This window comes from Lampris incognitus, chromosome 4, assembly GCF_029633865.1.
Source record: "Lampris incognitus isolate fLamInc1 chromosome 4, fLamInc1.hap2, whole genome shotgun sequence".
Taxonomy (NCBI): Eukaryota; Metazoa; Chordata; class Actinopteri; order Lampriformes; family Lampridae; genus Lampris; species Lampris incognitus.
In genome coordinates, this window is record NC_079214.1 from 10,404,950 (window position 1) to 10,417,668 (window position 12,719).

A 12,719-nucleotide genomic window follows, 5' to 3' on the forward strand; every position below is an offset into this window, starting at 1 on the left:
CTCTCTGCTCTCTATCCCCAGATCCAACCTCTGCAGCTGTGGTGGCCGAGCCTTCCCCAGGGCAGCTCCCAGGCTCTGGAACTCACTCCCCCAAACCATTAGAAACTCAGAATCCCTCCCACTCTTCCAATCCCGTCTCAAGACACACCTCTTCCCCATTGCCTTCTTGTGCCCCCCCCCCCCCGTCCTCTCCATCCATTATCCAAGCAGCTTATCCCAATCGAGGTCGCGGGGATGCTGGAGCCTATCCCAGCAGTCCTTGGGCGGTAGACGGGGAGACACCCTGGACAGGCCGCCAGGCCATCACATGCCCCCTGTCCGCTCATCCGCCCCTAATCTGAGGCAGACTAAGGACCGAGCACTCGGCCTGCTCCCTCCCTCAACCCCCCCCCCCCCCAAGCACATCAGACACTGCTGCGGGCTGCCCACATTCAGGTCATTGGTCGGGACTCACCTCTCCAGACTTCATCTGTGATTTGTGATGTTTGTTTTTCTTCCCCTTTTGTATGTGTTTAAGTGGGAGAGTACTGCTGGCGTCGTGTGTGGCCTCTCGTAGCCCCCCTTCCCATCCGCCCCTGTACGTCTGTGTTATGTTTATCTGTCGACTTGTTTCACCCCGTTTATTGTAAAGCGACTTTGAGTGTTAGAAAAGCACTGTATAAGTTTAATTTATTATTATTATTTATTAAATACAGGGAAATAGACAAAACAAGATATGGAATAAATGTACAAAAAGAAGGATAAAGTCCAGACACTGGTGGGATGCTGGTAATAATGTTACATCAAATTCAAACACACACACACACACACTATTGGGTAAACAGATGGAGAGCACAAAGGAGCAGGTTGAGATGAATTAAAAGAGCAAGGGCCAAGATATAGAAGCACCTTTTTTCTTTTTCTTTTTGCTTTTCTATTCGTTTTTTTTCCAGATCTTTCAATGACTTGAAGTAATTTACAAATGTCTATAAAAGCTTGGTACAAGAGGGAGGGCTGCCTTTCCACTTACAAGTACACCACCGTTCAAAAGTTTGGGATCACCCAAACAATTTTGTGTTTTCCATGAAAAGTCACACTTATTCACCACCATATGTTGTGAAATGAATAGAAAATAGAGTCAAGACATTGACAAGGTTAGAAATAATGATTTGTATTTGAAATAAGATTTTTTTTACATCAAACTTTGCTTTCGTCAAAGAATCCTCCATTTGCAGCAATTACAGCATTGCAGACCTTTGGCATTCTAGCTGTTAATTTGTTGAGGTAATCTGGAGAAATTGCACCCCACGCTTCCAGAAGCAGCTCCCACAAGTTGGATTGGTTGGATGGGCACTTCTTTGAGCAGATTGAGTTTCTGGAGCATCACATTTGTGGGGTCAATTAAACGCTCAAAATGGCCAGAAAAAGAGAACTTTCATCTGAAACTCGACAGTCTATTCTTGTTCTTAGAAATGAAGGCTATTCCATGCGAGAAATTGCTAAGAAATTGAAGATTTCCTACACCGGTGTGTACTACTCCCTTCAGAGGACAGCACAAACAGGCTCTAACCAGAGTAGAAAAAGAAGTGGGAGGCCGCGTTGCACAACTGAGCAAGAAGATAAGTACATTAGAGTCTCTAGTTTGAGAAACAGACGCCTCACAGGTCCCCAACTGGCATCTTCATTAAATAGTACCTGTTAGAGCCTGCTTGTGCTGTCCTCTGAAGGGAGTAGTACACACCGGTGTAGGAAATCTTCAATTTCTTAGCAATTTCTCGCATGGAATAGCCTTCATTTCTAAGAACAAGAATAGACTGTCGAGTTTCAGATGAAAGTTCTCTTTTTCTGGCCATTTTGAGCGTTTAATTGACCCCACAAATGTGATGCTCCAGAAACTCAATCTGCTCAAAGAAGTGCCCATCCAACCAATCCAACTTGTGGGAGCTGCTTCTGGAAGCGTGGGGTGCAATTTCTCCAGATTACCTCAACAAATTAACAGCTAGAATGCCAAAGGTCTGCAATGCTGTAATTGCTGCAAATGGAGGATTCTTTGACGAAAGCAAAGTTTGATGTAAAAAAAATCTTATTTCAAATACAAATCATTATTTCTAACCTTGTCAATGTCTTGACTCTATTTTCTATTCATTTCACAACATATGGTGGTGAATAAGTGTGACTTTTCATGGAAAACACAAAATTGTTTGGGTGATCCCAAACTTTTGAACGGTAGTGTATGTAAATGATATTTACCCAAAAGAATCACAGTATCTGAAATGTTTACATGGAGACCGTCCATGAAGTAGATATCAACGTATTCAAATGAAGGTATTGTTTACTCATTTCAAAGACGACCAATTATGGATCTCAGACCAAAACAACTGAGCATAAGAACAATTTAGAAAATAAACTGTGAATGTTTGCAGCCTCAGAAGAACAGGAGACGCCAGGATGCACTTCAGGTTTACACCTCTTGTGTAGATCAGTGGTTCTCAACCTTTTTGGGGTCCTGGACCCCCTGCGTATTTTTGATCTACCCTGAGGACCCCTCCACCTGATCTTGGGGAAGGGGGGTTGCAATTTGATAGAAACAGTAGAAACTGCATTTTAAATTGCATTATAGCATTTATTCACTCTTTGGGGCAAAAATAAGAGCTTTCAGTTGTAACTTTCAGATATAGTTAACACAACAGAATTCTTATGCAGTAACTTTCAGATATATGTAACAACACAGAATATGTATTCAGTAACTTTCAGATATATGTAAAAAAACAGAATATGTATTCAGTAACTTTCAGATATATGTAACAAAACAATATGTATTCAGTAACTTTCAGATATATGTAACAACAGAATTTGTATTCAGTAACTTTCAGATATATGTAACAGCATTTTTATGCAGTAACTTTTAACAATGCAAACGGGAGCGAGATCTCTTATTAAAATACAATAAATTACACTTGTGAAACAGATGTAATTAGAGAAAAAAGTCCCGTTACCCTTTATAGTTTAGGTAGATAAAGGTCTCAGTCACATTTGAGTAAAATAATCCTATTTCTATAAATGTCGTAGGATCTTTTTTTTTTTAAAGATATTTTATTTTCACGGACCCCTTGCAATTACACCACGGACCACTAGGGGTCCGCGGACCCCCCCCCGGTTGAGAAACATTGGTGTAGAACATCACCAACAGGGTAGCAGACCGCCGGCAGCGCCTTAGCGTCTCGTTTCTATAGAAACGCTTCCGGGAGACGGAGGCTCTCTCCCTGATTGGCCAAGCGTAGGCCACGTGATCGTTTGCCGTCTGGGGTTTCCGCTCATTTCTGTACGAAATAATAACGTAGAAACGGGATTAATTCCGCTCCGATTTCACTAAAAATGTGCCGTAAAGCGAGGCATAAATAAGGGGGATATCTGCGTGTGTGACATTTTCGTCGTTTTGCCACTTATTCTTCTGCGCGTACGAAGCCGCCACACCTGTGGGAATGGACCGAGCCCCGGACGCAGCGCCAATCACACGCCTTGTTTGTACTCCTGCCCAACATGGCTCAGAAATCACACTTTGTACCTTGGCTCCGGACCGCGGAGTGCGCCGAGGGAGACCGCGAAGAGGGCTTCGTCGTTGGAGTTTGCAGCTGTCCGCCTCTGCCCCACGTCCACGTCCTGAACTAACAGCACGTGTCCGAAGACATGGAGAAGGACAATCTCTCTGTGGTACTTCACTCTCAAGGAGACTTAAGACTGGTGCGTGACTCAGCTGCAGGATTGCTCGATTTCCCGTTAAAACGACACACAAACCACAGCCGTGCTTGCTTGTGTACTCACGCTTGTGTACTTTTGTGCTTATGTACTGTATTACTGCACATTTCATGCTGCAGTAACACAGTACAGATAGGGTGTTATATGCTGGAGCATGGTGCACACAAATACTTGATTATATTTCTTATTTTAGCTTCTATTTGTATTGTAACGTGCATGAATAAGAAGACACGCTGGCCGCTGGCTTGCGAGTCTGACCCTTTAGTCGAGCGGTTAGTGATGCCTCCTGCGGTGCGGGCGATGCGGGTTCGCTTCTCGGCCGCGGCAGTTTCTAGGGTTGCGTTGTCCCCCCCGCATTCACTTATAGTATTTATTTCTATTTGTTTCTATTTTCTTGCTGTCTTAAGTTTTTAGTTATTTTCTTTACTAGAGCCGAGGGTGTCTGGAATAGGACCCACTTTCCCCTCGGGGGTGAAGTATTTCTGATTCTGATTCTCATATCTTGGTAAACTGACCCCCATTTTTGTGTCACTGTTTTTGGTTTACAGGAGCAGCGCCCGATCCCCGAACCAGGACCTAATGGTATCAGTCAAGTGTTCAACAGATGTAGTTCTACTGATAGAATTGTATTAAGAGTACTGCCACAGCATTGTATTCACCCAACATTAATATGGCGCCGAAATTTGTCTGCGTTCATGAGAGAGAGATGACTGAACCACCCTCATCCTGCTCCTTTTGTGCACAGAGGTTTTGCTGCAGATGCACTCTGTGGGGATCTGCGGCTCTGACGTGCACTACTGGCAGCATGGGCGAATCGGGGACTTTGTGCTGAAGAAACCCATGATTCTCGGACATGAGGCTGCTGGGCGGGTGGTTAAGGTTGGCTCGGCAGTCAAGCATCTCAAAGCAGGTGAGTAAGAAGTGCTGCGAGTCAGAAGTATGGCATACAGCTGTTCCTCAGGCTTTTCCGAACAGACTGCCATTTCCAACAACAGTTGACAATCTATATCTCAAATGAGTATATGCACCATTTAAGTTGCATGTGTGTGTACTTCTGGCCCGTTTGTGTATCACATTTCCTGTCTCGCAAGCTCACACATTGCGCAATTTTGATGCAATACCTTACTCATTCCACTTATCGAGTCTTTTGAGGCGAACAAATCGGCCAGTATCGCACACTGCTGTGAGTTTGATTCCATAAACTCGTGCTTTGTTGTCAGTTTTGACTTGCTCGCTATCATCCAATAGGGGACAGAGTGGCAGTTGAGCCAGGAGTGCCCCGTGAGATGGACGAGTTCTTCAAATCTGGACGCTATAACTTGTGTCCCACCGTGTTCTTCTGTGCCACCCCCCCTGATGACGGGAACTTGTGCAGATACTACAAACACAATGGCAACTTCTGCTACAAGTGAATTAACACTTTAGTTCCCCCTTCCACTGTTGTCTTATTCTGTACCGTTCAAAAGAGGCTGCTAAATGACCCCCTATTTCTCTCTTGCTCACCTTTGTGTGTGCCCTCCTCGGCCCTCTCTCTCTCTCCTCTCAAATTAGGTTGCCCGACAATGTGACATTTGAGGAGGGGGCTCTAGTTGAACCCCTGTCTGTGGGGATCCATGCCTGTCGCAGGGCTGGGGTCTCCCTTGGCAGCAGTGTGCTCATTTGTGGTTCAGGTAAGAATGTTTTTTCTTTGATTTTTTTATCTGTTCTTTGTGTACAATCACTGACTTTATTATAAGCCATGAGTCACGTGACAGACCGTTGTAGATTACTCTCCAGCGCTGACAATTTGGGGCATGTTGCAAACCAAGACAGAGACGAGGATTGAGAAAAGCAGCGTAACATGTCCGTGCAAGAAGGAGAACCAAGTCAACACAAGATGTAGTTACAAAAGCAAGACTCATACTGACTCAACACAACTCCGGCGGTAATAACCAATGAACCAAAACACCTCCTGTAAGAGACTTAATAGTTAACGTGTCCTTTGAGCTATAGAAAACAAGGTTATGAGCACCTCAAGCAAATACCTTCTAAAGTATCTGAATTCTTCTAAAGTAAAAGCACTATATATATATATATATATATATATATATATATATATATATATACATCCATCCATCCATCATGCAAACCACTGGGCCTGCTCTCAGGGGTGCGGGGATGCTGGAGCCTATCTCAGCAGTCGTTGGGCAGCAGGCGGGGAGTGTAGGATTGATAATAAATGTTAACCGTGTTGTAGACAGAGCATCATTTTGTCTCGCCCGGACTTGTTGATCAAAACAGCAAATGGTTCGTGTACTACCGACGTCAAAATGAGAAGCGGGATGGCAAAGCAATGAACGATCCGACTAAATAACTTCTGGAAAGATCGCTCCATCTCAACCAATCTGAAAGTGAAGATACTACAAACAGTCGTATGGCCAGTCGTGATTTACGGAAGCGAAGGATGGACTTGGCGTAGAAGAGATGAAAAGGAAACGAAATGTGGTTTTACCGCCGTTTGCTGAGAATAGGAGGGATAGAAAAACGTACAAAATGAAAGTGTGCTATAGCAACTTGGAACAAATGTGACCCCCCCCCCCCCCCGTCGACCATTCAGAGACGAAAACTGAACTATTTCGGCCATGCTGTGCCTCATAAGACCTGCGGTATTAGGAAAAATATGCTGCAAGGCAAAGCTGAAGACAGGAGGCGACGAGGCGGATCCGCGATGTCGTACATGGACAACATCTCAAACCGGACGAAAATGGGTAAGACGGAGGCCATCAGAGCATGTGTGGAGAGAGAGCGATGGCGGACAGTTGCTGAGCAGGTTTTTCGGCGGCCAACATCGTAGCTGATGGTGCCGATCGACCGACCGAACAGACTTGTGTGAACCTGAAACTTGGAAGATTGCGTTGTCAGTTAAAAGTGAATAATGCACACAGAGAGCGACAGCGCTCAAACCAGTGGAGCAGAGGTCATATGAGGTGAGAAGAGAGCAAGGCCGGGTTTTTAGGAGGAACAGGAGACACCTAAGGGAGAGCAAGGAAATAGAGGGAGACTTCCCCGCAGCAGAGGACTGTGTGGAAGCTGAGGAACAGGCCGTAGAGCAGGCAGAAGGAACACCGATAGACATGGAAATGGAAACTCAAATGGGGGGCTCAGATGGGCCAGTACCGCCAGATGTGGCCCACACTCCTCGCTCTAGGTCTGGTTGACCTTTGAGGGCACCAGCACACCTGAAAGACTTTATTTGAGTCAGCTGACACAAGGACAGCACACATTCAGTTCATGGACAGTGTCTAAGGAGTTCATGAGGACACTTGGGGAAAAAATACATCAGGGACTTTATGTTAATTAATGTTATGTTTGGAAAAAAAGGAAACGCGTATCAATATATGTTATTTCTCAGTGGAGCTTTTGAGGTTAATGTTTGTTCCTAGTAGGGAGCTTGAGTGCGGGACACCGTTCATTGTTGTTATGTGCTTGGCTCGAGCCGCGTTGGATTCTTGATGATTGCAGTAAAGAGGTTAACTTTACATTCGGTCTCTGTCATGTTTATAGAAACAAACATATTGAAACAATGTTAACAAATTGAACGTAAACAAATTGAAACAAACATATTGAAACAAAAAGACAAAAAATGTTTTTGTTTGTGTGTGTCTATGTGAGATGTTTGTATCGTGTTTAAATATTTAGGTTGTGTCCTCTGTTGTCACAGGGCCTATTGGACTGGTCTGTCTTCTTGTGGCCAAGGCGATGGGGGCCTCACAAGTGGCCATTACTGGTAGGGTATATTTGAATAAACACTTATCACATCTGAAGGGTACAGTGGAGAAGCGTAATGACTCTGAGGGGTTTTCTCATGGTTTTTTCCTTTGCGGTGATCTGTTCCACTGGTCTACACCGTTGGTAACCCCCTTTAGATCTGTCCTCGGACCGCTTGGCAATGGCCAAGGAGCTGGGTGCTGACTTCCCACTGGTAGTGAAGCGAGAGGATGGACCGGAGGATCTGGCCAAGAGTGTGGAGGATGTGCTCGGAGCACAGCCTCACATTACCATTGAATGCACCGGCGTTGAGAGCAGCATCCAAACAGCCATCTATGTATGTGACTACCTACATCACAGGCCGCCGGCATTTACATCTAAACCAGGGAACCGAGAACAAACAATAGACCCAAAACTCTGAAGATTTAACATTTCTTTCAGAGAGTACCCTTATCAAGAGGTGTCCGGGTAGCGTGGCGGTCTATTCCGTCGCCTACCAACATGGGGATCGCCAGTTTGGATCCCCGTGTTACCTCCGGCTTGGCCGGGCATCCCTACAGACACAATTGGCCGTGTCTGCGGGTGGGAAGCCGGACGTGGGTATGTGTCCTGGGCGCTGCACTAGCGCCTCCTCTGGTCGGTCAGGGCACCTGTTGAGGGGGGAGGGGGCACTGGGGGGGAATAGCGTGATCCTCCCACGCGCTACGTCCCCCTGGTGAAACTCCTTACTGTCAGGTGAAAAGAAGCAGCTGGCGACTCCACATGTATGGGAGGAGGCATGTGGTAGTCTGCAGCCCTCCCCGGATCGGCAGAGGGCGTGGAGCAGCAACCGGGACAGCTCAGAAGAATGGGGTAATTGGTTGGATGCAATTGGGGGGAAAACCTCCACAAAAAATAAAGAATACCGTTATCAGTGGATGGCGTCTCTGACAGTGAGGCTGTTGCATCGCTACCGTGACGATCTTTGCAGCATGCATTGGTGGGAAGATGTTAGATAAGCTGCAATGCTCATAGATCCTTTCTCCTTCTCCCGCATTTCCTTATCTAGTCCACGACACTGACGTAGTCTACAATCCATGTAATCTACTACATGACATTTTTCCACATTCAAGTAGCCTAGCTTGTCCACTTGATAGCCAAAAATTAGCCCGGATGTCCGATACCGTCAGTCTTCCTTTCTAACGAGCTCATTTAGATCGAACCGTTGGTTGAAGTAGTTCTGTGAGTCACGAGTTGCTCGCCCTCAGGCAACACGGTCCGGAGGCGTCGTGGTGCTGGTGGGTCTCGGCTCAGAGATGGTCACGGTTCCGTTGATCCATGCCGCCGTAAGAGAAGTGGACATCAGAGGGGTGTTCCGCTACTGCAATACGTAAGTGAGCTGCCATTTTGGCTTCATTCTGGCATATTAACGACTGTGGTGTCCTTTAAATATCTCAAACACCTTCTTGAAAATAAGTCCAAACCCTTGTGTTTTTAGGGGTGTCACCCCTCGTGTGTTCTAGATCGACTAGGGCCTCGTATGTAAAGAAGCAACAGGATGCACAGGGAAGGGAAGCACTTGTTAGTAAAACCTGTCTGACTGTGTTTCAGCTGGCCGATGGCCATAGCCATGCTGGCGTCGGGGAAGGTCAACGTGAAGCCCCTCGTGACCCACCGGTTCCCTCTGGAGCAGGCGGCCCAGGCCTTCGAAACCACACGTCAAGGCCAGGGGGTGAAGGTCATGTTAAAGTGTGACCGGAACGACCAGAACCCTTGATCCGACCGGCGGCAGCCGAACAAAACAGATCGGGAGACTTGGACAGCAAAGATTCACAGATTTGATATGCACCTTTTAAGAAAGATCCGGAACAGAGCAAGACTAAAAACAACAGGGTTAATCACAAGCATCCATCCATCCATCCATCCATTATCCACACCGCTTATCCTGCTCTCAGGGTCGCGGGTTAATCATAAGCAGCCCGCGTCATTGTCCACAGGGTCACAGAAGCAGTCAGCCAGATACACACCTCAACAGCAGCACTTTCGCTACCACGCGGTCATGTTAAATTATTAAATGTTACGTTTATGGTGAACTTGTTCCACTCAGAGATGCTGTGCACGTATCTTGTGTTTGACCTTTTCCAGTCTATCTGTCTAGACATGACATGTGTCTTTGTTCTTACTGTTCGGCTTCATTCGGTCACCGCCAGCTTCCATCCTTCAGAATGACATTAGGAAACAAACAGCAGTTACTTTATAACTTGATAATAACAACTTCTCCTTTGCAGTTTTACAAAAATTCCGAAATACTCCAAAGATTTGCTTAAATAAAGTGTTGTGAAATATATTGAATAGCTGTGCAATTTTGACAAAGCCTGCAACCACACAATCAGACACTAGGAGGAGCTAGAGACTTAAAATTGAAATCGGGGTACTTCTTAAGTTTTTTTGTTTTTGTTCCCCCCCCCCCCCATTTCTCTCCCTAATTGTACCTGGCCAATTACCCCACTCTTCACTGCTCCACCCCCTCTGCTGATCCGGGGAGGGCTGCAGACTACCACATGCCTCCTCCGATACATGTGGAGACGCCAGCTGCTGCTTTTCACCTGACAGTGAGGAGTTTCACCAGGGGGACCTAGTGCGTGGGAAGATCACGCTATTCCCCCCCCGACCAGAGGAGGCGCTAGTGCAGTGACCGGGACATACACCCACATCCAGCTTCCCACACGCAGACACGGCCAACCGTGTCTGTAGGGACGCCCGACCAAGCCGGAGGTAACATGGGGATTCGAACTGGTGACCTCCGAGTTGGCAGGGCAACGGAACAGACTGCTACACTACCCGTGCACCCTAGTTTAGTTCTTAGTTCATTTAAATACATAAATGAGTCAGAGGCCATGCCGCTCTTGAAGGAGCCCCTTGACCTCATCCTGAAGGTTCCCAGGTTCCCACCACATCTCTGAAGAGCCCGAAGCAGGCTGCCCTCAGTCTGACCCAGTCAAACACAAAGACACAGAACTTCAGCTCAGGTTTTATTATCTTGCCACAATGACGTCATACTACTTCAAGAGGCATGCACACAGGTAATGTTCTTATGGTTAGCGTTTTAGTACAATGCATTTCAAAACCATTACTCCATGGTAAGGCTTGTTATGTCACAGTGTGTGATTCACAGTTCTCTCTCTCTCTCTCTCTCTCTTGCAAGGCAGAGAGCCAACATACGCAGGAAAACGTGTTCGCCGTGACTAAACCATGTGACTAATTTCTACATGAGCACAATACTAGACAACGTTTCTTCTTATGTACACACATTCTAATACTGCTTATGGCAATGGAAACGGCTCACACGACACGGTACATTCACAATCCACTCAGGTACGAGCGTCAGTCGGGAACATTAAAGATGGACGTACAGTAGTAGGATACCACGAGAAAATAAAACGCGACCTCGGTTTCTGTGCGGATGACTCCGATTTGGAAAGCGTCGTCGCTAACGGATGCTAAAAGTTTCCTTTTGAGTCGCTTGTCGTTCACGCGTGTGGTGACAGTGTTGCATGTTTGTACACGGGGTTTAGAAAAGACTTCGCACGCCCCCTTGAAGTGACTTGTCATTCAGAGGTGGAACTTCTTGTATTGCCCTAAAATGAGTTAAATTAGAAGGATATGGCCTTTTCTCCCATTAAAAACCACCGCCGAAAGCACTGGTCTGATTCACAGGTACATTACATCATCAAATCAGCGTACTTAAACCCAACGTATGACACGGCCAAGTTCAACTCGCCAAGACTGCCGTTTCACAGTAAGCCAACTGTGAGCACGGGCGTCCAAGTGTCCTCGCAGTCGTCTCTCGCCTGCTTTCGAACCGACGAAAGGATTCAGTAAATATGTACAAAGCGAGCGCAGCCCTTTCCCGTTCCACTTCAGTCACGATATTTGCAAAACATGTATTTACACGAGAAATAAATAACTGACAGGAAGGAAAACTCGGACAGTATACAGGAAGTACAGTAGAGGGGACCGTATTAGGTTGTGTGAATTAAAAAAATAAATTGTGACGCATTCACTCGAACGGTCCACCGACGATCTCACGGGACTGACTGACGGAGACACAGACGTGACGAATAACAAAAAAAAAAAGAAAAAAGATGACATCGTCGCCCTTCAGCTGCCGAGGCGGTCTGAAGCGTTGCTGGAATGGCCGTTGCAAAAAATCAAGCACAGGAAAGGGGGAGAGGGCGTCGTTGGTCCGGGCATGAGGAGAAGCCATCCTCAGTCAGTCATTGGTCAGCTTGTTTGCCCCTGCACACCCTGACAGCTCATCCACGTGGAATGGCCCCCGCCGCCCGTCGTTTATATGTACATGGGTGTCTCCTGTCCTGTCAGGAGTCTGAACATGGCTGCCGGCATGGTCTTCATGTGAATCTGGTGATGGAAGAAATGACAGATGATGAGTGATCCGTGGCCGCATGTCTGTGTTCGCTCGTGTGTGGCTGGGAAGGTATCAGCTTACTCGCTTGTTTGTACTACTGTTTATGCATCCATCCATCCATCATCCACACTGCTCATCCTATCTCACAGTCAGGCAGGCGGGGAGACACCCCGGACAGGCCGCCAGGCCATCACACAGGGCCCACACATACACATTCACAGCTAGGGACAATTTAGTTCGGCTGATTCACCGGACCTACATGTCTTTGGACTGTGGAAGGAAACCGGAGCGCCCGGAGGAAACTCACGCAGACACGGGGAGTACATGCAAACTCCACACACAGGACGACCCGGGACGACCCCCAAGGTCGGACTACCCCAGGGCTTGAATCCAGGACCTCCTTTCTGTGAGGCGACCGCGCTAACCACTGCGCCACCGTGCCGCCCTGTTTATGTATATGCGAGTGTATTTGTGTATGTTGTATGCGCAACGTGTGTGTTTGCTGCCTCTGACCTCGCCGACGGAGTTTGAGAGGGCCTGGACGATCTTCTCGTGTGCTGTGGCCACCACACTCTGGCCGTTGATCTCTATGATCCTGTGGCCCACGCGGACTCCACCTCGTTCTGCGATGCCTCCCCGCATTAAACTGCATATCTGCGGGGTGAGACAAACCAAAATAAATAAATAAAACTCAACAGTGCTCATGCAAATCAAGTGTCAGGACGGCAGAATACTTCGTGTAGGGAACGGCATAGTGAGAGAGGTCACTGAGGAGTGACTCGGTAATGGCACTGACAGCTGAGATGGGGCTATGAGACCGGGAGAGCAG

General features: G+C 47.0%; 2 protein-coding genes across 2 annotated transcripts in view; one reads left to right on the forward strand and one right to left on the reverse strand.

Moving 5' to 3' along the window:
* Window positions 1-3,521: 3,521 nt before the first annotated feature.
* Window positions 3,522-9,808, forward strand: sord (sorbitol dehydrogenase). Its single transcript, XM_056278893.1, has 9 exons — window positions 3,522-3,720; window positions 4,284-4,317; window positions 4,481-4,645; window positions 4,984-5,143; window positions 5,287-5,405; window positions 7,436-7,501; window positions 7,641-7,819; window positions 8,730-8,851; window positions 9,073-9,808. The coding sequence occupies exons 1-9, from the start codon at window positions 3,667-3,669 to the stop codon at window positions 9,236-9,238; spliced, it is 1,065 nt and encodes a 354-aa protein (XP_056134868.1). The 5' UTR covers window positions 3,522-3,666; the 3' UTR covers window positions 9,239-9,808.
* Window positions 9,809-11,465: 1,657 nt separating this feature from the next.
* The window catches only part of apba2b (amyloid beta (A4) precursor protein-binding, family A, member 2b), a 39,837-nt gene continuing 38,583 nt past the window's right edge, over window positions 11,466-12,719 (reverse strand). The window contains exons 13-14 of the mRNA XM_056278960.1: window positions 12,404-12,544; window positions 11,466-11,883 (exon numbers count right to left, since the gene is read on the reverse strand). Coding sequence (XP_056134935.1) covers window positions 11,812-11,883; window positions 12,404-12,544 — 213 coding nt within the window. The 3' untranslated portion in view covers window positions 11,466-11,811. The remainder of the gene's footprint in view (window positions 11,884-12,403; window positions 12,545-12,719) is intronic.